Below are 22,696 nucleotides of genomic sequence, written 5' to 3' on the forward strand. Positions count from 1 at the left end.
GGAGAGAGTGAAATCGAGCATCCGAGTCTGTCTGAAATGACAGAGGAAGTGGAGGAGGAGGAAGAGGAAGAGGAGACGTCGATGTGGAGAGGAAAAAACCAAGAGGATAAGAAAGAGGCAAAGGAAGAAAGGGAAGAGAAAATTCCGAGGAGGAGGAAGTGGAAGATAACTGAGAAAAGGAAAAGAAAAAGGAAGAGGAGGAGGAGGAAGAAGATTGACAGGGAGCGAAAATTGAGAGGAGGAGGAGAAGGAGAGGATGGAATGATAAAATAAAAAGAAATAGAGACAGAGAAATAGGAGAGAGTGTGCCAAGGTAATACGATGAAGATTGAAAAGAGGAAGAAACAAAAATAACGAAAGAACTTAATGGTGAATGGAGAGGAAAAGCGGAAGTATATAAACAAATCTGATACATAGAAGTAATAAAGGGGAGCTGAATACATGGAAACAGTCATAACAGTGAAACTGGGATTAAGACAAATGGTAGGACAGAGGAAATTATAAATAAATGAAAGGCATCAAAGAGACGGGAACACAAGGAAGAGGCTACACAAAAGAAAAATGTCAACCCGAAAATTAGAAGAGCAGTGAGAGCGGACAAAGTTAAGAAAAACAGGTTACTAAAGAGGACGAATAAAAAAGGAGAGGACGTTGGCACATAGGAATACATAGGAAATACAGATAACACAGATACCAGGAGGCCTGTTGGCCCATGAGGAGGTTATCCAATGGGAAAAGAGAGAGGGGGGAAAATATTACGTTTGCTCTAATCAAAGTTCATGAGAATAGTATAGAAAAAAAAAAGGCACGGTGGAAACAGAATACGTAAGAGAAGCAGATGCAAAGAAGGAAGTAGAAAGCGTTGAAGGAAAAAAAAAAGATGAAATAGGAAAAATGGGTTCGATGGAAAATGAATTGATACTCTGATGACATTGGAACAGATAACACATTCAAGAAATGAAGATAGAAATGTAAAACAGACAAGAAGGCTGGAAAAAATGTAGAAGAGGAGCAAAAAAAGGGCGAAGACTAAGAATATAAGTTGGACAGAGAAGAGGAGACGAGAGAGAGAGAGAGAGAGAGAGAGAGGAACGACAAGAACTTAAACTTGGCAGGGAGAAGGTGGAAATCAACAGAAATAGAAGGGAACAAAAAAAGAAAAAACTTCCACTGGAGAGAGGAAGGTTGAGGCAGGAGAGACGGAGGAAACGAATTAGTGGAAAAACCACTGCAAAACTAAATAGCAACTGATACGATTCAACAGGGGAGAAGGCAGAGGATGGAAGGATAGACAGGTAAGCGAGAGGCCTTATGAATATAATACTGATTGAACAGGAGAGATACGCTGACGGAGATAATGAGAGAGAAATAATGAGAATATAGTTATTCATGAGGAGAAAGACAAACTAAACGAGACAAAACCGAGAGGAAAAGAAAATGAGAACATATTGATTTAGGAGAAGACAAGCTGAAGGCTGGAAAATCAAGGGAAAGGAACCTAGAAAAAAATATTGAATTAAAAAAAAAATAGGAAGAAACAGAAGAGAACTGAAAAAGATTGTCTATGCAAGAGGAGAGAGGCAGAGCGAACGGCGAGAGAGAAACGAAAGGAAAAGGACCGGGGTTAAACTGGCTCAGGAAAATTAAAAGAAAAAAAGGAAAAACATCAGAGTGAAAGAGAAATGAAGAAAAATGTCGCTTCAAGGGGAGAGCAGGAAAGCGAAAGACGAGGGCCAGATATTGAATCGAGGAGAGATTGGAAAAAAAAAAAGAAAAAAGAGAGAGAGAAATTAGAGAAAAAGGAAATATTGCAAGAGGAAGTTACAGATTGAAAGAGAAAAATCAGATTAGGAAAAGGGAAACACAATTGAGAGAAAACAAAATAATACGACAGAGAGAGGAGGACGGGGGAAAGAAGAAAGAAGACCAATCAGACTACTTCAAGAGGAAAGAGGCATGAAAAGATAGACAGATAGACAGATAGATAGATAGATAGACAGATAGATAGATAGAGAGGGAGAGAGAGAGAGAGGACAAAGCAAATGGTAGCCAGATTGCCACTTTTGGGACAAGCAGCTCTTTAAGAAGGGATCAGGGAGTCCAATAGCCATCCAGAGAGAGAGAGGGACAGAGAGAGGGACAGAGAGAGAGCCTTTGTGATCAGGAATATGGGAATGGAGGTACTCCAATCAGGATATTGAAAAGAGCGGAAGAAAAAAGCATCTATATTATCCCAACCTCAGCTCCCTTCATCTTTTTTTTCTTCATCCCATCTCTTCCACATTGGATTCACTGTCCCATTTTCCAGTAAGTTGGTCTCTCTCTCTCTCTCTCTCTCTTTCTCAAGAAAATAACGAAGCAAGGACTCAGGGACGTGGGAAATGTTGGTGACAGCTTATCCTGTATAAGTGAGGGATGCGGTGAGAACGATTTAAGTCGTTTGCGAATTAACGTTGAGAGAGAGAGAGAGAGAGAGAGAGAGAGAGAGAGAGAGAGAGAGAGAGAGAGAGAATGGATGAGGAGTGGGAGAGGAGATGGAAGAGAAGGAAGTTTGGGAGGGAAACAAGGAAGGAAGATGGCAAAGAAAAATGGTGAATGTGGTTGAGTCGTTTGGGAATTAACTGAGAGTCGGAGAGACAAAGTTTAGAATGAGGTAACCCGGACGGCGTACTGGTGAGCGGAAAAGGGAAAATGGAGAAAAAATTTGGCTGTGTGAACATGTATGGAAAGAGGAAGAGGAAGAGAAAAAAAAAGGAGGGGGATGAACAAAGAACAAGAAAAAGGAGAAGGAGGAGGAGGAACAGAAGGAGAAGGAGGAGGAGGCATAAAAGGAGGATAAGAATAAGGATGAGAGAGAGAGAGAGAGAGAGAGCGGAAATTAATGGTTGGCCGACTGGATGAATTATTTACCGGGAGAGGTAAAGTGGAAAAAGGCGAGAATTAGGAAGTTTATGAGAGAAAAAATTATGTTTGAATAATTTATGAATCACTATGAGAAAGAGGAGGAGGAAGATAGAAAGATGGATGTGAGAGAGAGAGAGAGAGAGAGAGAGAGAGAGAGAGAGAGGGGGGGGGGATAACTTAGACTAGAAAACACGACAGAAGAACTTAAAATGAGAAAATAATGAGGACAAATTAAGAATTGTTCGGAGCTAAAAGGTGAATCAGTGCGTGAGAGAACAGGAACTGAAGGCGCAAATGAGTGTGAGATTTAATAAAGGTAGAAGGGCCATAAATATACAATTTCTTTAATGATATATATGTAGTCCAGTATATTTTATTATTTGTTAAAAGTACTGAGCGGTTTCATGCCAGTATAATATTGTGGAGCCTGTGCCAGTAAATATGACTGTGATGGGATACGTAGTGTATCATGAGGGAAGCACTGTACATGTGTGTGTACGTAATGGATACACTATACATATATGTGCGTTTGATCAACAACATACAGTATATGTTAGGGTGTACGTGTGAGCAGTACTTTACATTTAGGTGTGTACATCGGGACAACATTATGTAAGTAACCGTGAATGCGGGGGCAATACTATATATGAAGAGATGTAGCAGGGGAAATGCTAGATGTGTTTGTTTATAAATACCTCACAAACTGAGAATGTGACTGTAGGAAAGCACTTCAGTTTTAAGTGCATAAGTGGTCAAAATACCACAGTTTTAAGTAGCTGAGTTACTACATGTGAGTCCGACTGAGTGCGTGAGGAGACTGGCTGAAATTATTGAAGGGAAAAAAGTCCAGCCTGTTGAGAGCTGGGGAACGTAATATCCAGCGTATTGAAGAGTAATATCGCCGCCATTGGAGAGTGTGGAGCAAAGTTTGAGAAGTATTGGGAGGATGAGAAGGAGAGCGATGATTGAATTAGATGTGTGTGTGTGTGTGTGTGTGTGTGTGTGAGAGAGAGAGAGAGAGAGAGAGTCGAATCTTTCATTTACACCTTTGTTTAACCACAGCCGTATTATCTGTCTATCTATCTATCTATTTCCAGACGCCTTAATCCCGTAAAGGGTGGCCACAAACAAATCGCCTCCATGTCGCCCTTTCCCCCGCCATTTAACTACCCTGCTCCCAGCTCACACACCCCTCTCTCATAGATTGCCGTACAATGGATATTATTCTTTCAAACACCAAACGATATTACCCACTTCGGGGGAAACATTAGTGTCAATTACCACGGATTGAGCTCACTGATTTAAAATGATCTGTGGCGAAAAGTTATCAGTGTCAGTTGCTACGTATTCACTACACTGATTTTCAAAGTCCAGAGTGAGAAAAAAAGTTTAGGCGACAGGACTTTTGATGTCGACTGTGTAGTAGCATGAAACCCGTCATCGAAAAGGATTATGGCATGGTTGGAGGTGAATATAAAGCAGGAAGCGATATGAAGGTACACGGAAGGTATGGGCACTACATATTGTGAAATGGTAATGGTTATGGTAGAAGTTATGGATATGAGATCGTTCTGGGATGATATGTGAGTGCAGGGTGGGTTAGTGTGGGTGGGTGGGTGTGGATAGGGATGTGTGGTGAGGGTGTGTTGGTGTGGGCGTGAGAATGTGTGGGTAGGAATGAGGATGTGAGGTTATATGGGTGTGTGGATGTGGTCGAGGTTGAAGGTGTGTGGGTGATAGGTGTGTGTGGATGTAGATGAGAGGGTATGAAGAGTTTGAGTGGGTGGGAGTGCATAAATGGGAGTGACTTATTGATTGTATGAGTGAAGACAAGACATAATTATGAGTAAATGTGTACGCGGAAGGGAGTATGTGTGACGTTGTTTGAATAAGTGACTATAGGTAACTATCGGTTAACGAAACACAAGAAATTCCTGGTTATTTCAGATTAAATAAAAAATGAAATATTGAATTGTGTATGCCCGTTTATATAATGGATCAGCAAAGGGAAGGTGTTTATATGAGGGAGAATGTGTGCTCTGGGAAGGGTGAATGAAGGTGGGGTGAAAACGGGAAGTGTGTGTGTGTGTGTGTGTGTGTGTGTGTGTGTGTGTGTGTGTGTGGTAAGAGGGGTGGATGTAAGTGCAAAGGCGTGTGTGCGTGGCTTGAATGAGGGTAAACACCTACTTCAAGCTAAAAAAACATGAGATTGAATAGTGTGAACGGATGTTTGTGTCACTACAGATCTGGAATCGCTAACACCCAAAATTGTACAACGCTTTCATTATTATTATTATTAGTAGTAGTAGTAGTAGTATTAGTAGTAGTAGTAATCTTGCCACATTCAGACATCTGTACTCGTGTTTGGGAGAGACCCTTCAAGCTAGGTGGATCTAGATACAGCTTTCATTAATTCAAGAGGCTAATGACGTTTTTGTGTAGCATATTCTGACTGGCACGGGAAGCTTTCTTTCTGTCCCGGAGATCCCCTGGTAGTGAAGAAGCTAATCAAAGTCCAGGAGTTGGAAAATTTATCCTAACCTGAAAAAGTCGTCGGAAGATGGCAAGAATGAAACAAAACCGTAACAGAAATGAAACAAGCATAATAACTGGTAACAACAGGCCTATACATTTTTCATGAACTGCAGGGCTTATATGGTAAAATTTACATGTTAATTACAAAGACTTTTTGAAATTCTTGTTAGCACCCATGGTTATTATTTAGCTTAGAGAGGCTTTTCAAACTGATGGAGTTAGATGTGGTCTACACGAACCTTTTCAGTACAAGAGGCCTTCCTAAGCTAGGCAAAGATGTTAGGTAGTTGTAGGGATATGATATAAAACATAATTGAAGGGAATTTATAAAAAGATCTCTCTCTCTCTCTCTCTCTCTCTCTCTCTCTCTCTCTCTCTCTCTCTCTCTCTCTCTCTCTCTCTCTCTCTCTCTCTCACGCAATATCTTCCAATATATTGGAGTGATGCAATCCACTAAGCTGAGGAGAGTAGTGGTAAAAACTTTTATTGTTACTTCTTGAAGTTCAGTCGTTTTATACATATATATATATATATATATATATATATATATATAATAAAGTTCTTTTTCTCTTCTCATACCTTAAAAAGTCTTCAGCTCCCTCGATCAGATACAAGAAAATATATATGTATATAGCTATCTATCTATCTATAAAAGTATGTATGTATGTATGTATGTAATAGAAAACATTAAAAAAATACCCCAGGCTGAGGAAATTGCCCTTTTTTCTTTTTTTTAAAGAAAGTTTAATAAAAAAACAAAAATCCTGTGTTATTCCGTCAATTCAAAAAATGAAAATACATCAGGAAATTGTTGGAAGGTGAGAAGAGCGTGTGCGATTACAGAAAAGCCCACGCGGGGATTATATCTACGCTGGGAAGTTGATAGAACAGACAATATTAGACGGTGAGGAGAGAGAGAGAGAGAGAGAACTGGGGAAAGGAAAAAAAAACGGAAAAAGGAAGGATTAAAGGAAGGAGGAAGAAGACTTCAGAGAAGCAGGAAGGGGTGATGGAGAGAAATAAAAAGGGAGAAGGAAAAGAAGGTAGGAGGAAGAGAAAGAAAGGTGGAGGAGGAGAGGAAGCAGAGAAAAAATGAGAAAAACCACAAATGAAGTGGGAGGAAGCGAGAAAAAGAAAAGTGGCGAGGTGAGACAAAGGAAAGAGGAGGGGAAAGTGAGAGAAAGGAGGAAGGGAAGGGAAGAGAGAGAATAGGAGCAAGGGAAGGGCGAAACAGCAAGGGAGGCATGATAAAGAGAGGAGGGAAGGGAGAGGAAGAAAACGTGGAGGGAAGCGAGGGGAGTACAGAAGGTGGAGAAAGGTGGGAGAGGAAAATAATATGAGATTTAATTACAAGATACCGGAGACAAAGTGAACACACGAGAGAGAGAGAGAGAGAGAGAGAGAGAGAGAGAGAGTGAGTGGGAGTGTGCGGGACATGTAGAGAGGAGAGTGAAATGTGAGAACGAGGTATCCTACTCAGAGAAGAGGGAGCGGCGGTAATGGGGGAGGGAGAAAAGGGAGAGGGTGGGGGAGAGGGAAGAGTGAGAGAGGGGTTGAAAGGGAGGAGGGAACATAACAAGTACATTTTCCAGTTTACCTCGCACCACCATTCGTGTCAGTTATTCGTAGGTGTTAGTGAGGTGTTTGTATATTTTTTGAAATTAATTTTGTGGTTGTTCTGGTACAAGGCAACTGTTTTTTGGAAGCGCTTGGGAGAGTGTGGAATAAGCTCTCTCTCTCTCTCTCTCTCTCTCTCTCTCTCTCTCTCTCTTACACACACACACACACACACACACACACACACACACACACACACACACACACATCAACTCGAGCACTCATTATAGACTTTGAAGGAGTTCTGGCGGTTTCGGCTGTTTTCTGACTCGTTCTGAATTGTTTGTCGTGCTAAGATGGTTTTACCTCTTGTGGTTTGTGTGTGTGTGTGTGTGTGTGTGTGTGTGTGTGTGTGTGTGTGTGTGTGTGTGTGTGTAGACTTTCGGGTTTTTGTGTTTGGGGGTTTTCGTTCGCTATTAGTACCTCTTGTGGTTTCTCATTGTCTAAAGTATTCATTTATTTATCTAATTAGGTTTCGTTTTGACCATATTTTTTCTGTTACTCATAGTTCCTTATGGTCTCTCTCTCTCTCTCTCTCTCTCTCTCTCCCCTTGTGTCATATTTCCTTTTTTTTTTCCTCCACGTTCTCCAGTACGGTAACGATCTCGGGGTTAAAGGGGTTCTCTCTCTCTCTCTCTCTCTCTCCACTGTTCTTCCCTTCTCCCCTAACCTTATTCTTCTTCCTTTCGGCCTTCTCTTTCATGCTTTCCTCATTTCGTATAGCACAACATATTTTTCTTTCTTTCTTCCTTTCTCTCTATCTCCAGTCTTTTGGTTCTTCTGTTTATCCACTGTTCTTACTCTTCACTCCCTCCTCTCTTTATATTGTTCTTCTGTCACCCTTCTGTATCATTTTTAATCTTTTTCTTAATGTCCATCTTTTCTGCTGTATCTACCATCGTTTTATGATACTTTATATTCTAACCTCCTTCTTCCCCAACTTTTGTCGTCACCTCTTTCGTCATGCCATTGTTTATGCCTCCCTCCACCCGGACTGTGGTTTCCCTTCAGCAGCAGCAGCAGTAGTAGTAGTAGTAGTAGTAGTAATTATAATAATAATATAATAGTAGGAGTAGTAGTAATAGTAGTAGTAGTAGTAATAATAATAATATAATAGTAGCAGTAGTAGTAATAGTAGTAGTAGTAGTAGTAGTTGCAGCCCCAGCAGCAGCAGCCCCAAGTTCAACTGAAATGTGAACCCAGTGGACTGAAAGCTGATGTTGCCTTTCTCCGCTAGTCCACTATCCAGCATTACGGGGAGAGGGAGCGGGTTGTGGGACGTTTTCATAACCATGCTGCACACCTACCCGGCTATATCGGTGTCACCACATGAAGGCGTCACTCTCCAGCACCGGTTTCACCTCAGAAGCACATAAATTTTTCTCGCTAGCCAGTCTTCCTCCTCCCCTTTACTCTCTCCTTCTGACTTACCAATTCCATTTCACTCTGTTGCCTCCCACCCTTTATTACTTCTCATTCCTCTCACTCTCTCTTTCATCTGTCCCTCTTTTCCTCACTCTCTTTCAGTTAATCTCCAGTCGCAGTAATTTCAAGAATTACGTATCCTTCCTCCACCTAACTTGGCAGAGATATTCATTCTTCTGCTTATTTCCGATAACTCACTGACAGAATAAGACATTACTACGGCCGTCCATCCTTTCCATAACACTTCTTCGTGACTAGCACCTTATGTTTATCTGATGTTGTAGATCAGCATTCGGTATTAAGTTACGGAATTATTATGACAAGTTAATTTGGACAAAGTATAGAAGCTTGTGATCCATAAATATGCTCATATCTACAATTGAGAGAGAGAGAGAGAGAGAGAGAGAGAGAGAGAGAGAGAGAGAGAGTACTACGCATAAGCTCTCAACAATGCCTCGAGCTTCATGCACTTCCGTCCCAACTCTCTCTCTCTCTCTCAAAAGTTGAATGCTTTCTTTGCGTGTGGTATTAAAGGGTATATGCTTGCATGAAGTGCATGAGTATATGCTTGTGGTGCTAAAGATTGTGTGTGTGTGTGTGTGTGTGTGTGTGTGTGTGTGTGTGTGTGTGTGTGTGTGTGTGTGTGTGTGTGTGTGTGTGTGTGTGTGTGTGTGTGTGTGTGTGTGTGTGTGTGTGTGTGTGTGTGTGATGCTGAGATTGCATGCGTATGTGTTTGCAGTTAGTGCGTGTGAGTTTATCCATTCACTGCTCCTCCGATCTCTCTCTCTCTCTCTCTCTCTCTCTCTCTCTCTCGCTGTAGTTGAAGACAGAAGATTAATTACTGTCGTCTGATTGTTGTGGTAGATGTGGTTATTATGGTGGTGGTGGGTGTGTGGGTCTAGCAGCTGTGGTAGTTGTAATTGTTGTGGAGATAAAGGTGATGGTTGTGATGAAAATGTTTTGTGGTAGCTGTGGCTTGAGTCCTGTTAGTTTTGGTAGTTGTAGTGGTTGTGGTGATCATGGTGGTTGTGTAGATTGTTCTTGTAATGGGTATGATGGGAGTTTTTTGTGGCAGTTGTGGCTAAATTTAAGGGTGTTCTTGTTGGCGGGTTTTGCTGTTGTGGTAGTGATGATTTTTTTGGTAGCGGTGATGGTTGTGATGGTATTTAGGTTGTGGTCTTTATGGCTTTGTTATTGTTGTGGTGGGTGATGAGATGGTTTCGGCGGTTTTTATAGTTGATGTCATTGTTTTGGTTGTGTCAGCATTTTTAGGTGTGGTAGTTTGGCAGTTGTGGAGGCTTTGCGTTACGTGTGGTCCTTTCATAGACTCTACCAAGCTCTGAGAAGTTATAGTTGGCGTGCCTCATTGTCAGAATTGAAGTTTTTTTTTTTTCCTCCAAACAGAACTATGTTGTAAGTAACACTGTGCTCCGTCGCGTATGAGTTCTTAATAGAAGGTTCTACCTCGCCTGTGGGTCTTTCAAAGAATCTTCCAAAGTTACGAGTAGCTCTAATTAGTTAGCTTGTCTCATTGTTGCACTTGAATTTTTACCAGACAGAACTTTGTTGGAAACTTATCTGTTGTTAACGTGTAGCACTAGTGTGTGTGTGTGTGTGTGTGTGTGTGTGTGAGAGAGAGAGAGAGAGAGAGAGAGAGAGAGAGAGAGGGTATGGTAGGGGGATTTCAAACTTGTCCTAAAATTATTAAGTTGTGAGTATCAACGAGTTTCATTGTCATACCTGAACTTCCTCCAGACGGAACTCATGTGGAAGTTGTTCTCTCTTACCGGGTACCACTGCGTTGTGGAGGGAAAACTTCATACAGGCGCAGAAAATAAAATATCAAAGTTGTGCGTGGTTCTTGGCGAATTTAATTGTCACACTTCAACTTTTCCCAGTCAGAACTGTGTTGGATGCGGGTGTGTGTGTCACGGATAGTGCTGTGTGTGTGGGTGGGTCGGTGCAGAACGTCATACTTGTGCGGAAAATAAAATACCTAAGTTGTGAGTGGTTCTTGTCGAGTATCAATGTTGTCCTTGAAGATGAAAATGTGTTGTAGGTGGTATTATGGGCTCGTATTTATTTGCTTGTATCCACTTGTTTTATTCCCGGATGGGGTGGCCACAAACCAATCGCCCTTTTCTCTCTATCCTCCACCATTAGGCTGCCCTCTCTCCACTCCCCTCACTCATACACCTCCTCACCCCACTCCTACAATATAACATTCTCCGGGACGCACACAATGGCGGATCCCAATTACTGTGCCGAGAAAAATTATTTATCTTCTATTTATCCTCACGACTCCTGCGGGTCTGTCCCTGTTGTCGTGGGGCGCACACAGGAGTCTTATCAATACCGGAGCTCCTTCGTTATTTTTCAGGGAGGGAACGCAGAGGAGAAAGGAGCGGGGAAAGGGAGGAAAGTGGAGAGAGAGAGAGAGAGAGAGAGAGAGAGAGAGAGAGAGAGAGAGAGAGAGAGAGAGAATGAGAGGGAGCTTGGTGGAAGAAATGAGGGTTGGGAGAAAGATAGAGGGGAGGAAGACTCGAGAGATAGAAAAAGGTGATGGGGGGTGGAGTTAAAGGGGTGAAGGAATGAAGTGGAGGGGATAAAAGAGAGGAGAAAGAGAGGGAGGCAGAGAGAAAAGAGAGCGGAGAGGAAAGGAGATGGAGAGGGGATAAGAGAGAGGAGAAGCAAAGGAGACAGAAAGGAGAAAAGAGAGGAGGGGGATTTGGAAGAGAGAAAGTGAGAGGAAGGAAAGAAAAGTGGAAGAAAGGGAGACAGGAGAAAAGATAAAATGGGAAGAGAGAGAGACTTAAGGGAGAAAAGAGAGAAAGGGGAGCGGAGGGGAGAAAAAGAGAGGAGGGTTGGAGGAGAACGTAGAGAGGTAAAGGAGGTAGAGGGCTTTTGACAGGGGAGAAGTTGGGAAGGAGTTGGAAAGAGGTCAAGAGGAAACTGAGAAAGTATAAAGAGAAAACCAAGGGAGGAGAGATGCTCAACCACTTCAGTACAATGGTCTCATTTCACTGTTCTTACATCCAGACAATCTGTTTCATCTTGGAGATCTCTTGCGGTGACAGTTTTGCGCCCAGATAAAATGAACAGAGTATACAAACAGAAAAATGAGAAACACATTGATTTCGCTAATGTAAGAGGATATCAGTGATGCTAAGGAGATGGGAGAGGACTGAAAAATACCTAGTTGGAAATTGAATAGTGGGAAGGAGGTTGGAATGAGAGTGAGCAAACGTTTAAAAAACACATTTAGCTCTTGGATCCGATCGCGTATTTTTCTACTCCATTATTGCTACTTTCATCCGTTTCTCTGTCAGGTCAGAGAGAGAGAGAGAGAGAGAGGGAGAGTTGTGCAGGGCTTGATGGAGTCAGTTTCGAATCCCGGCACAGCCAAAGGTCTCTCCAGAGTTTAACAAAATCGTTTGAAGGTTGCAAAATGGACAAAAAATCGTTTTTGAAGATAAGCTCTTGGACATGACGACGTCACATGCCTTATTTTTGTTCCTTCTTTCTACTGACGATTTGATTCAGGTCAGAAGACATAAAACTGGAGAATCTAGAGACTTCTTCACCGCCCGGTGTAGTAGCAGCAAGAATAAAGTATAACAGACATAGCCAGACTGAAAGAGTAAAAATGAAATGGAAGAGGTTGCATGAAGGAGTGGAGAGATTGGGAGACATTGGAGAGAACTGACAAAGGCCTGGTTGGTCACTGAAGAATGGAAGTTAACAAGCTGGCAAGAAGAGAATGGGGCAAGAGAAGGGCAAGAAGAGACGTGGTAAGACTCTAGGGGACAAAGAGAGGGAGCGTAAGACGCTAAGGGACCAGGGGATAGGGTGTACGACGGTAGGGGGCAAGGAGAGGGAGTGTAAGATTAGAGGGCAAGGAGAGGGAGTGTAAGATGCTAGGGAGCAAGGAGAGGGAGTGTAAGATGCTAGGGGGCAAGGAGAGGGACTGTAAGATGCTAGGGGGCAAGGAGAGGGAGTGTAAGATGCTAGAGGGCAAGGAGAGAGAGTGTAAGATGCTAGGGAGCAAGGAGAGGGACTGTAAGATGCTAGGGGGCAAGGAGAGGGGGTGTAAGACGCTAGGGGACAAGGAGAGGGGTGGGCAAGAGGAGACAATAAAAATGAGTGGAAGGGGGAGCAAGAAATGTGACAAAACTGGACAAGAAATGAGAAGGGCAAGTAAAGAAAAGAGCAAGGAAAGAAAGGGGCAAGAAAAGAAGGGGACACGAAAGGACGAGGCAAGAAAAGAGGGAATCGAAGGAAGATCGGCAGGACAAGAGGTAGCAAGAAAATGAGGTAGTAATGACAGTTTAAAAAGGGGCAAGAAAATTGAGTGGTAAGAGGGCGTAAGGGGGGAGGGGAGACGAAAAATGTTGGGGGGGGGGGCAAGTTTGATTACACTGAGAAGGAGGCCTTGCTGGGAACAATAGCCCTTTCAGCGAGCATTTTAAAACTGAGGCTGTTTGACATTTTCTATTACGGGATATGAACATTCTTTCTTCCTTCCAAGCTTCACTCAAGTCGTATACCTTCAAGTTCTCTTACATATTCGTTGTAATAATGTTCGCCCTCGTCACCTGAGGACCTTATTTCTGTATCATATTGCTGCAAAACGATTTTATTCAGCAAAGGAAAAGTGCGGGGGCTTGGTTCCTGAGTGGATGCTGCATTTGCGTCCCTCCACCCAGTTAACCGCGGCATTACAGTAGACTCCGCATCATCCTGTTAATTAGTTATTTGGTTACCACCCAGTGTTGTAAGTGGTTTCCTGGGTTATAGGGAACATTAGACATGTCACTTGGTGTAGAGCCACCAAACGTGGAAAGAAGAGTAATAAAACGGACAGGAAAGATGAGAGAAATAGGACGAGAGGATGGGAGACACAGAAATAGAGTGATAAAGGTGAAGGAAGAATATGCAGCACTACATCAAGTGGGTGGAGGATGGTCGCCGCCATCTACCACTTAGTCTGGTAGTTAAAAAAAAAAAAAAAAAAAAAAAAAAAAAGCTGTCTTTGGATTATAGGAATGAAGTTTCGAGTTGTGGGTCGAGGTCAAAGTGAAAGAGTACAAATTAAAGCAGCCAACACAGTAATGGTTGTTCGTGTCCTCTGGATAGTCTTGCTGGCACCCGTAGCCCCCGGAAAACTGTACATTCAACAATAACAGTATCACGTCCTGTCGCTCAGTGGATAGGAATATGAGCAAATTCCTGAGGCACAGTTGTATCTGCGAAATTGGAACTAAGGAGTACAAAGGAAAGGAAGCAACAGTAAGACCCACTGGCTCTTTCTAGACTGTTATAAAGTAAGCTGTAACTAAGGTAACTCGTTTATGAGTCAAATACAAGGGTAGAAAAGCGGGAAAACTCCTTTAGACTACGTAAAACCGTATACTGTGCCGCTTTATGTCATTTCGAATACTAAAAAGTACCAACGATTATTTTTGTAATTACATCCTAGTGTGGCCCATATATCACAATACATCGTCCAAGTTTCAGAATGTTAGGTCCAATAAGTGGCGCAATATTTTTTCTGTTGATTTCCCAGATGCAGACGTAAACGGCTGTGCACTTCATTACGGTAAATAATTAGACAGCGAACAGTGATTTTTCCAAACCCAGTGCAAACTTTTCAGAATACACAAGACTTTCAATATTGTTCAGCTGTAAGGTGCATCGCATCAATATTACTCTCCTTATAATACTAGTACATGCTGATAATGTTAGTTCTGTAAAAATATTCTTACCTTTATTGCAGTCCTGATGACGGCGATGATGTTGGTGACGGAGGTTGGCTTGACATGGCGAGACAGGTCAGGAAACAGAGGGTAGAGGTCACTCGTGTTCTTATAGGTTCATGGTTATAAAACAGATCATAACCACATTTTATGTCTCCGTGGTAGTTAGTTTATATCGAAAGTCATTTTCTTTGGTCGCATTTTTTTTTTTTTTTTTAATATTCACTCTGCTTTGGTACTGAAGTGCATGCTAGCTGCATGTCTGGAGGCAAATGTGTAATATATACAATGAGTCTTTTAATAACAAGCAACCATTTACACACCTTAAGCCTACTGTTTTATCTGCCGGAACTGGCTCACTCTCACAACAAAAATATTAAGTCAAATTTATCCTGCAGTCAGACTACGCTGAGCCATCGACTAAGCCGAAAGTGGTTGGGATTCTTTGTGAGATGAAAACAAACCGACTACAGAGTTTATGAATACGGAAAATAGTGTCCAAAGCGCAGTCGCACGATTTTTTTTCCCCCCCAGGCTAAATATCGCTGGTGATTTATTGCCAAGCTGATTTTTTACGGAATTTGCAGGTCATATTTGGTCCCATGAAGTTTAACCGAGTTTTGCACCATTTCTGCCCAAGTCTGCGACCAAACCAAATGTTTGATGGCGCGGGCGGGAGTTCTGTATCACTATAACCCATACAGTAGATGATCTCGCCCGCATCCTCCTGCGTCCAATGGGGCTTTTTGTATGAGTTACGGTGAGGGAGAACTCTCACCCGCATTCGCAAGCATCTGGTGTGGACAGGAGCTAATTCGATGTACAGTAACAACAGCTTTGAATTATCTTAATGTGTTAAGCCTTTCAGTCCAGTGGCGCATTCTTTGTAATCATCCCACCTCCAGCCAATTTAACTCTACCCAGGAAGGATCACCAGTGGGAAAGGGATTAAGTAAAATCAATATCTAACCCTCCTGTTTCGAAAGTCTCTCATGAGCTGAATATAATCATTTGATGGTAGGAATAATGAAATCGAAATCACATAATTGAACTGAGAGGCGACAGAATAGCCTAAAATACACGTCAAAAGTTGCTGTACAATATACGTTGCCTTAGGTATTAAATGTATTCCTTAAATGAAGTTATAATTTGTCCATTTGTTACTATTTCATGTTTATACACTTCCAGCTGAGGCCACTGACTACTGCTCTGCATTAGTTCTGTTTGGTAAATATTCTCTTTCAGAATATACTGCTCGACTTGTCCCTTTGATCTCTCTCTCTCTCTCTCTCTCTCTCTCTCTCTCTCTCTCTCTCTCTCTCTCTCTCTCTCTCTCTCTCTCTCTCTCTCTCTCTCTCTCTCTCTCCTCTCTCTCTCTCTCTCTCTCTCTTCCTCCCTCCCTCGCGAATCCAGTCTCCTTTCATTTCACCGTCAGAGAAGTTCTGACATGAGCGGATAGGTGGATGGGTGGGTTCGAATAAGCTAAGCGGTGGGTTCGGATAAGTGAAAGAGAGAGATAGAGAGAGAGAGAGTGAGAGTGAGGGGGGGGGGCAGACTAAGTAGGAGGGGGCGTGTAAGTGGGAGAGAAAAACAGATGCCCGCCACTTAAACGTAATTAGTTAATCACTTAGACTCATGGGGAAAGGAGCTTGTTTTAGAGCTTGCATCTTAACACGCTCATTGCCGGGAAAAAATGCAGTATTCTATTGCAGCTTAAAGCAGACAGTTAATTTCAGCTGACTGTGGGTGTAGGAGCATGAGTGTTAATCTATCTATGTATCTGTTGCCAGACACCTTAATCCCTGAAGGGGTGGCCATGTCCCCGAGTCCTGTGTCATTTGGCTACCCATCTTTCAACTCACACCCTCCTCTCTCATATATCTCTCCACTCCATCCCTCCATGTCACCCTTGATTTCCCCCTTCTCTTTTCCCCATCTTTCTCACTCGTACACTTTTCTAATCAGTCTCTCATTCTGTCAGTTACGCACTCTTCTAATCAGTCTTTCATACTGTCAGTTACTGAATATTCAACTATCAGTGTGTCATAGGCATCTTAGAGAGTAAAAAACAGTCGCTGTTATTACTGCGGTTAATTCACTTTAACGTGCTCGGAATTTCATCCCTTTGCCGCATATTTCACGGAACTCATTGGCAGAAAAAGACAATACTGTGACTCTATATCCTCTCTGTAGCAAGAATCATATTCTAGTGTTAATTTATTGCTCAGCTTTCAAGATGGAAGGATGTCAATTTTAGGCCTAGGTAGAGCGAACACAGTATAGCACCATTAACCTATTTATGCCTGAGACAGATTTAGCATTGTATACTAGCCAATTGCAGACGATTAACAATTGGTGAGCTGTAGGAGCTTAAGTGTCAGTACTGAAACCATTCATACTTCCATTAACCCTTCAGTGGTCGAGCAACTGTCCTATTCTGTTTCAACTATCACCAGACGATTTTATTCAGCTGAGTGAGTCATTGGAGCCTGAGATAGTTAAAGGGCATCCTGGGCAGTCTGTATGGAAGGAGTTGAAGATGAATGAGAGAGAGAGAGAGAGAGAGAGAGAGAGAGAGAGCATTGTAGTGGGGGAGGGAAATAGGGAAATATATTGTGTTGGGAGTGGATTAGAGGAAGAACAGAAAAAGCTGGGGAAAAACTGAGATTTGTCAGATAAAATTAAGCAGAATGGAGGGGTGGAGAATGAGGGAGGGCGAGAATATGAGGGAGAGTGGTAGAATGAAAGAGGGATGGAGAATGAGAAGAGGCTGAATGATTGAGGGGAAGAGAATGAGGGGGAGGGAGAGAATGAATGAGGGATGGAGAATGAGAGAGGGAGAGAAAGAAGTAAAATGATGGATAGTAAAAGTGAACGACAGTGAGTGAATGAAGGAAATTGAATGAGGGAGGGGCCCAGAACGAGGGAAATTGGGTGAATGAGGGAGAGATGGCTAATGTAGCAGATCGGGAGAATGAGGGAGGGAGTGCGAATGAAGCAGGGAAGAAGTATAAGGTAGATAAGGGAGAGAACAAAAAAAGAGGAAGAAAAGAATAATGATGGAGCGACAATGAATGACGAAAAGAGGAGACTAAGGAACTGGTGGAAAATGAAGAAGTATTGAATGAATCTGACGGTAAGGTGAAGGAAACAAAATGAGAAGTGAAAAAAGAACAGATTTTAATTTGTGATTAAGAAAATGGATTGGTTGAACAAAAGAGTCATGGAAAGTAGTATAAAATAATGCCATAAAGACAAAACATGTTGTAACAATGAAAAATGGAAGGTGTGTGTGTGTGTGTGTGTGTGTGTGTTGTGTATGTGTGTGTGTGTGTGTGTGAGAGAGAGAGAGAGAGAGAGAGAGAGAGAGAGAGAGAGAGAGAGAGAGAGAGAGTGTTAATAGATTAAATTTGCCAGATGAAAGTCAGCACCAGACATGAAGAATGATGGAATGAAAGAAGATGAAGTTGACAGCATGGAGGATGAAACTGAATGAGAAATGAAAGGGATCTATTAAAGCCTGTGAAGAAAGAAGAGGATTAGTGTAGCGAGGAGTCGCAGAAATTAGCTTATGGCAAAAACAAAGGAATAAATTAATAGATAAATTAAAAAATAATGATGATACTAAGAGTAAGAAAATTAGGAAAGGATTATAGGGAGGAAAGATAGAAGTTTGACACAGAAGAGAGTCCTGAGATGAAAGTCAAGAGGAAGGGTTAGATGGAAAATGAAGGGATGAAGTTGACGATAAGAAGGACAAGGTAAAGATTTATTGAGAATTGGGAATAGAATGGACTGATGATAAGCCTATGGGTACGTTATGAGGGGGTCCATTTACTCTCATTAGGTCATACGTAATTGTAACTCTGTAACTGGTGAGATTTGGACTTATTAAAAAAAAAAAACTAGAAAAACCTGGAGGAAGGAAAAAAAAAAACTCAGAATATCCCGTATAAATGAGGCCACACGACAATAGGGAATTACTTGGGGATGAAAAAAAAAAAAAAAAGTTGAGCTAGGGACTTAGCGTAAAATATAACCAAAAAAGATAAAGAATGATATATGGATGATTTTACAGTTCGGAAAAAAAGAAAGGAACTGAGAAAGGAAGAAATAGATGCAGAACTAAGGTTAGTGAAGCGAAAAATTCATTTGGAAAAAACAGAAAGAAGAAAACCAAATGGAAAAAACAAAGTATAGCAAATCTCTTGTAGTGCTTCGTGGGTTGTGAAGCCAGAAATAGATGGCGAAAGAAGAGAGAAAAAAATATAGCCAGAGGTTCGGAATTGGATAGAAAAATTAGACATAGATAGGTATCAAGGCAGAGAGAGAGAGAGAGAGAGAGAGAGAGAGAGAGAGAGGGAGGGAGAGAGATCCAAGATGAAAAGGAAGGAGAGCATGAAAGGGAAACACGACTGAAAGGAAAGAGCTCCACTGATCTTTCCCACGGGGAGGGAAAGTGGAAAAAGAAAGGAAGGATAAGATATAGAAAAAAAGAGTGGATGAAATAATTAAGTGGAGGTGAGAGTGGAGTGGATGAACAAAGATGCGATGAAAGGACTGAAGAAGAGAAGTCGAGGAGAAAGGAAGGAAAGGAAATAAAGGAAAAAGAATGAAAATCCAGAAGCCAAGACTGGTGACGGGAAGGAAGGAAGGAAGAAAAGGAAATAAATGAATGGGGAAAGGGAAAGATGAGGAAAATGGAAGGAAGGGAAAACAGAAGCAAATACCCCGAAAAGTCAAGAAAGAAGGAAGAAAATGCTATATTTAGACGAAGAACAACAAGTTAGTGAAGAACTCGGTGGAAGAAGAGTTTTAAAAGTTTAAAAGGGAGGAGGCTGCAGATTCGTATTTGTAAAGGGAAAATGAGAGAGAGAGAGAGAGAGAGAGAGAGATGAGGGAAGAGGGAGGAAAGATGCGGGAGGGGAGAAGAAAGATGAGGGAGGTGGGAGGAGAGGCGAGTGGCGGAGGGGGTAAAGATTAGGGAGAGGAGACAAAGAAAACCCGAAGGTGGGTAATCCAAAGTGTGTGTGTGTGTGTGTGTGTGTGTGTGTGTGTGTGTGTGTGTGTGTGTGTGTGTGTGTGTGTGTGATAAAGCCTTTGTATGGTTTCTTTGTGTTTATCGGTGAAATTTTTGTACGTACTTTTAAAAATGTTGCTTGTACGTGTAATTGTGTGTACAATTTCGTGTGTGTGTGTGTGTGTGTGACTAAGCCAGGTGAGCGCAGTATTAAAAGCCGTACATGTGTGTCAGCGTGTCTGTGTGTCTATCGGCCCTAGTGTGAGTGTGTGTGTGTGTGTGTGTGTGTGTGTGTGTGTGTGTGTGTGTAACTAAGCCATGTGAGCGCAGTATTAAAAGCCGTACATGTGTGTCAGCGTGTCTGTGTGTCTATCGGCCCCAGTGTGTGTGTGTGACTAATATATGTATTTTGGTAACATAAAGGGCACTTATTGAAAATGTTATCGAATTATTAGTAGGCATTGATGTTTGTGTATACTTTTTTACTAGGCCTATTGATCTGTTTATCTTAGCATTTTCCATATGCCTCTTTGTTATGGTTTGCATAAGTTTGCAATAATGTCGTAGTGGATTTGTTTATGTCTGAGAGCGATTTCATTGTAATATTTAATTTGCCCGTCACTGAGTACGCGTTTCATAGATTTGTTTGTGCGTGTGAGTGTTAGTGTGTGTGTAAATGTATGTATATGTATGTGGTTGTGTAAATGGATATTTGTAACAGTCATAAAATGCTTTGTTTGTTGATATGAGTGGGATTGAGAGCACGTGTAATATTATTTGTGTCACTGAGTTTTAGTATGGACATATGAATGTATGTGTGTGTGTCATCAGCTGAGGCACAGTTGCCAGCACAAATATCGTTCCACTTTTTACTCGAACAATACAAAACTGTTAGATAATATTCTGAAAAAGTTTCCAGGGTTCGGATAATAGCCTCACACATTTCCGAAGGCCATTGTTTACCGTCTCGGTATTTATCGTAATTAAATGGCTCAGTATCTGTGTCCACGTCGTCACATGACAAGCCTACAATATCTCTTCCTTTTGCAGCCTACCTTCCACACCTGACATGAGCGACAGATGTTCACTAAATTAAAGTGTGAAGGAAAACGCGCATAAATCATTGAGTAACCTGACAGGCCACGAATACCGGTAGTAATAGTTGTAATGATTATGATGATGATGATGATAGTAGTCGTAGTAGTAACAGTGATAGTAATAATAGTAATAATAATAATAATAATAATAATAATAATAACAACAACAACAACAACAGCAACAACTAGAGTTGCACTCAGACGAGCACATCTCTTCGACATGGGCAACGTGATTTCCAAACCACTCTTCATAATGGGTTAGGTTTTTTCATGATTTATTAGGGTATCACAAAAAATGTTTTCCGGATCCAGAACTGTAATACGATCCGGATCGGTCCCAAAAGTTTATCGATTGTTCCCTGGGACATGGGCATCTACTCACCAAATTTGGTCCAAATATCTCCTTTAGTTTTGAGTAATGGTGCTAACAGACAAACAAATTAACAAACAAAGAAACACGGTTGAAAAACTTACTCTTCTTGTCGGAGAGAATAATAATAATACCGTAATAGTAATAATACTAATGATAATAATAATATTAATAATAGTTCAGAATTTACAGTGCCGTAAATTATTCGACTTACAGAATTTTATCTACGTAATGAAAATGTACCCTGACAAGAAACATAATATGCGATTGTGGGTAAGAATCTCCTTAATAAACAGAGCAATAATAATGATGGTGATGATGATAATAATAATAATAATGAAGCATATTATTAGCAGTAATTGTCGGTAAATCGCAATTACTTTAGACCGGTTGAATTAGGGAAACTTACAGTTTTCCATTTTCCACTTATGCGCGTCCTAAATTGGCTTCGGAAGTTACGAAAGGGGAAAAAGAAATGCTACAAGAAAGATAAGGAAATGGAGTAATACAGACGTCTCTCTTCGGCTTCGAATTAACACGTAATATGCAATAAAATCTTTGATTGCACTTTGACCTGATTGCAGAGCCCGTTCCTGTTACATGCAATGTTACACTCACACGCTTTTCTGATTTCGTTCATTCCACTTGCGTCACAAAGAGGTCATTTGGGGGGACTTTTTGATCGGGTTTTTACGGAAATTTGAGGCACGGGGGAGTGGGAATGAGAGTTCAATGTGGGAGGGTGAGAGGGAGCGAGAGGGGGCTGTAGCGAGAAGTTCTCCCTGCGACGGTCAGATGAACACTGAGTCCGGGTCGCACGAGGCCGAGACTGGGTAGGGAGTGAGCTGGAGAGCAGGTACAGTAGGTTGGGAGGAGAGAGAGAGAGAGAGGGGGGGGGGTTGGGAGTGGGCATAAGTGGGAGGAAGCGAGTAGGTAAGAGGGGAAAGAGAACGAAAAGGTAAAACGGGAAACCTGTGTAAGAGTGCGAATATAAAACAAGAAAAATGAACAGAACGTGTTTGATGAGGACATAGATAAGCAGGAAGGAATTGAGCCAGTGAATGCGACAAAGCTGAGAAGATAAAACAGAAGAGGCTGGAAAAAGAGTGAATGAAAACGCAAGGGGAATCCAGAGAGTGTAACGCCCACGCCCACCAAGTACTCTAAGGTAGTAAAATTGACTTTGCCCTTTTACCTTCAACAGATTACTCCCTAACTTGAATTACTGCACACACACACACACACACACACACACACACACACACACACACACACACACACACACACACACACACACACACACACACACACACACACACACACACACACACACACACACACACAAAACCCCCCCCTCTCTCTCTCTCTCTCTCTCTAATTAATCCAGAGGCCAGCTGGTGCGTAAGATTACATGGCCTAAGAACATGTACACACACTACTACTGCTACTTGAGTTCTGAAAGACTGAGACGGAGAGGAGGGGGGGTTGTGGATTTGTGTCGTGGGGTTTTCATTTAAGTCTGTGCTGGTTAGGTTAGGTGTAGCTCGATTAGATTAGGTTGGGCTAATTTAGGTGTGGTTTAGGGATGGCATTGTCTGTGGAATTATGTTGGGATTGTGGCTCAAAGGAAGTATGTGGCAGTTAGGTTAGCTTAGGATTACTTAAGATAATAAGGAATAGGTTAGCTTTGGTTAGGTTGGGTTACATTGAGAGGGGGATTGTTCGTGAGATTGTGTTGGGAGTTATGGGATGTAAATGTGGGGATATTGAGGGACTAATGAATGCCAACCCAAAGAAGACTCCAGTTCCAAACATGTCGCTTTTCGCCGAGTAGATTTTTCGTAGATAGCAAGAATTCAGTAAATATATATGATTATGGATTGAGGAGAGAGAGAGAGAGCGAGAGAGAGAGGTGGAAGGGAGGAGGGGAGACCGACGACGAGATGGAGGGATGGAGTGGAGAGTTGTATGT

General features: G+C 41.8%; 1 protein-coding gene across 1 annotated transcript in view; it reads right to left on the bottom strand.

The window, feature by feature from the left end:
• Positions 1-22,696, bottom strand: part of LOC145413756 (guanylate cyclase 32E-like) — a 196,190-nt gene that overhangs the window by 169,217 nt on the left and 4,277 nt on the right. Inside the window, exon 3 of the mRNA XM_080283413.1 lies at positions 14,247-14,345. Coding sequence (XP_080139539.1) covers positions 14,247-14,345 — 99 coding nt within the window. The remainder of the gene's footprint in view (positions 1-14,246; positions 14,346-22,696) is intronic.

This window comes from Coenobita brevimanus, chromosome 97 (genome assembly GCF_032717465.1).
Source record: "Coenobita brevimanus isolate Jiangsu-jjx chromosome 97, ASM3271746v2, whole genome shotgun sequence".
Classification (NCBI taxonomy): domain Eukaryota; kingdom Metazoa; phylum Arthropoda; class Malacostraca; order Decapoda; family Coenobitidae; genus Coenobita; species Coenobita brevimanus.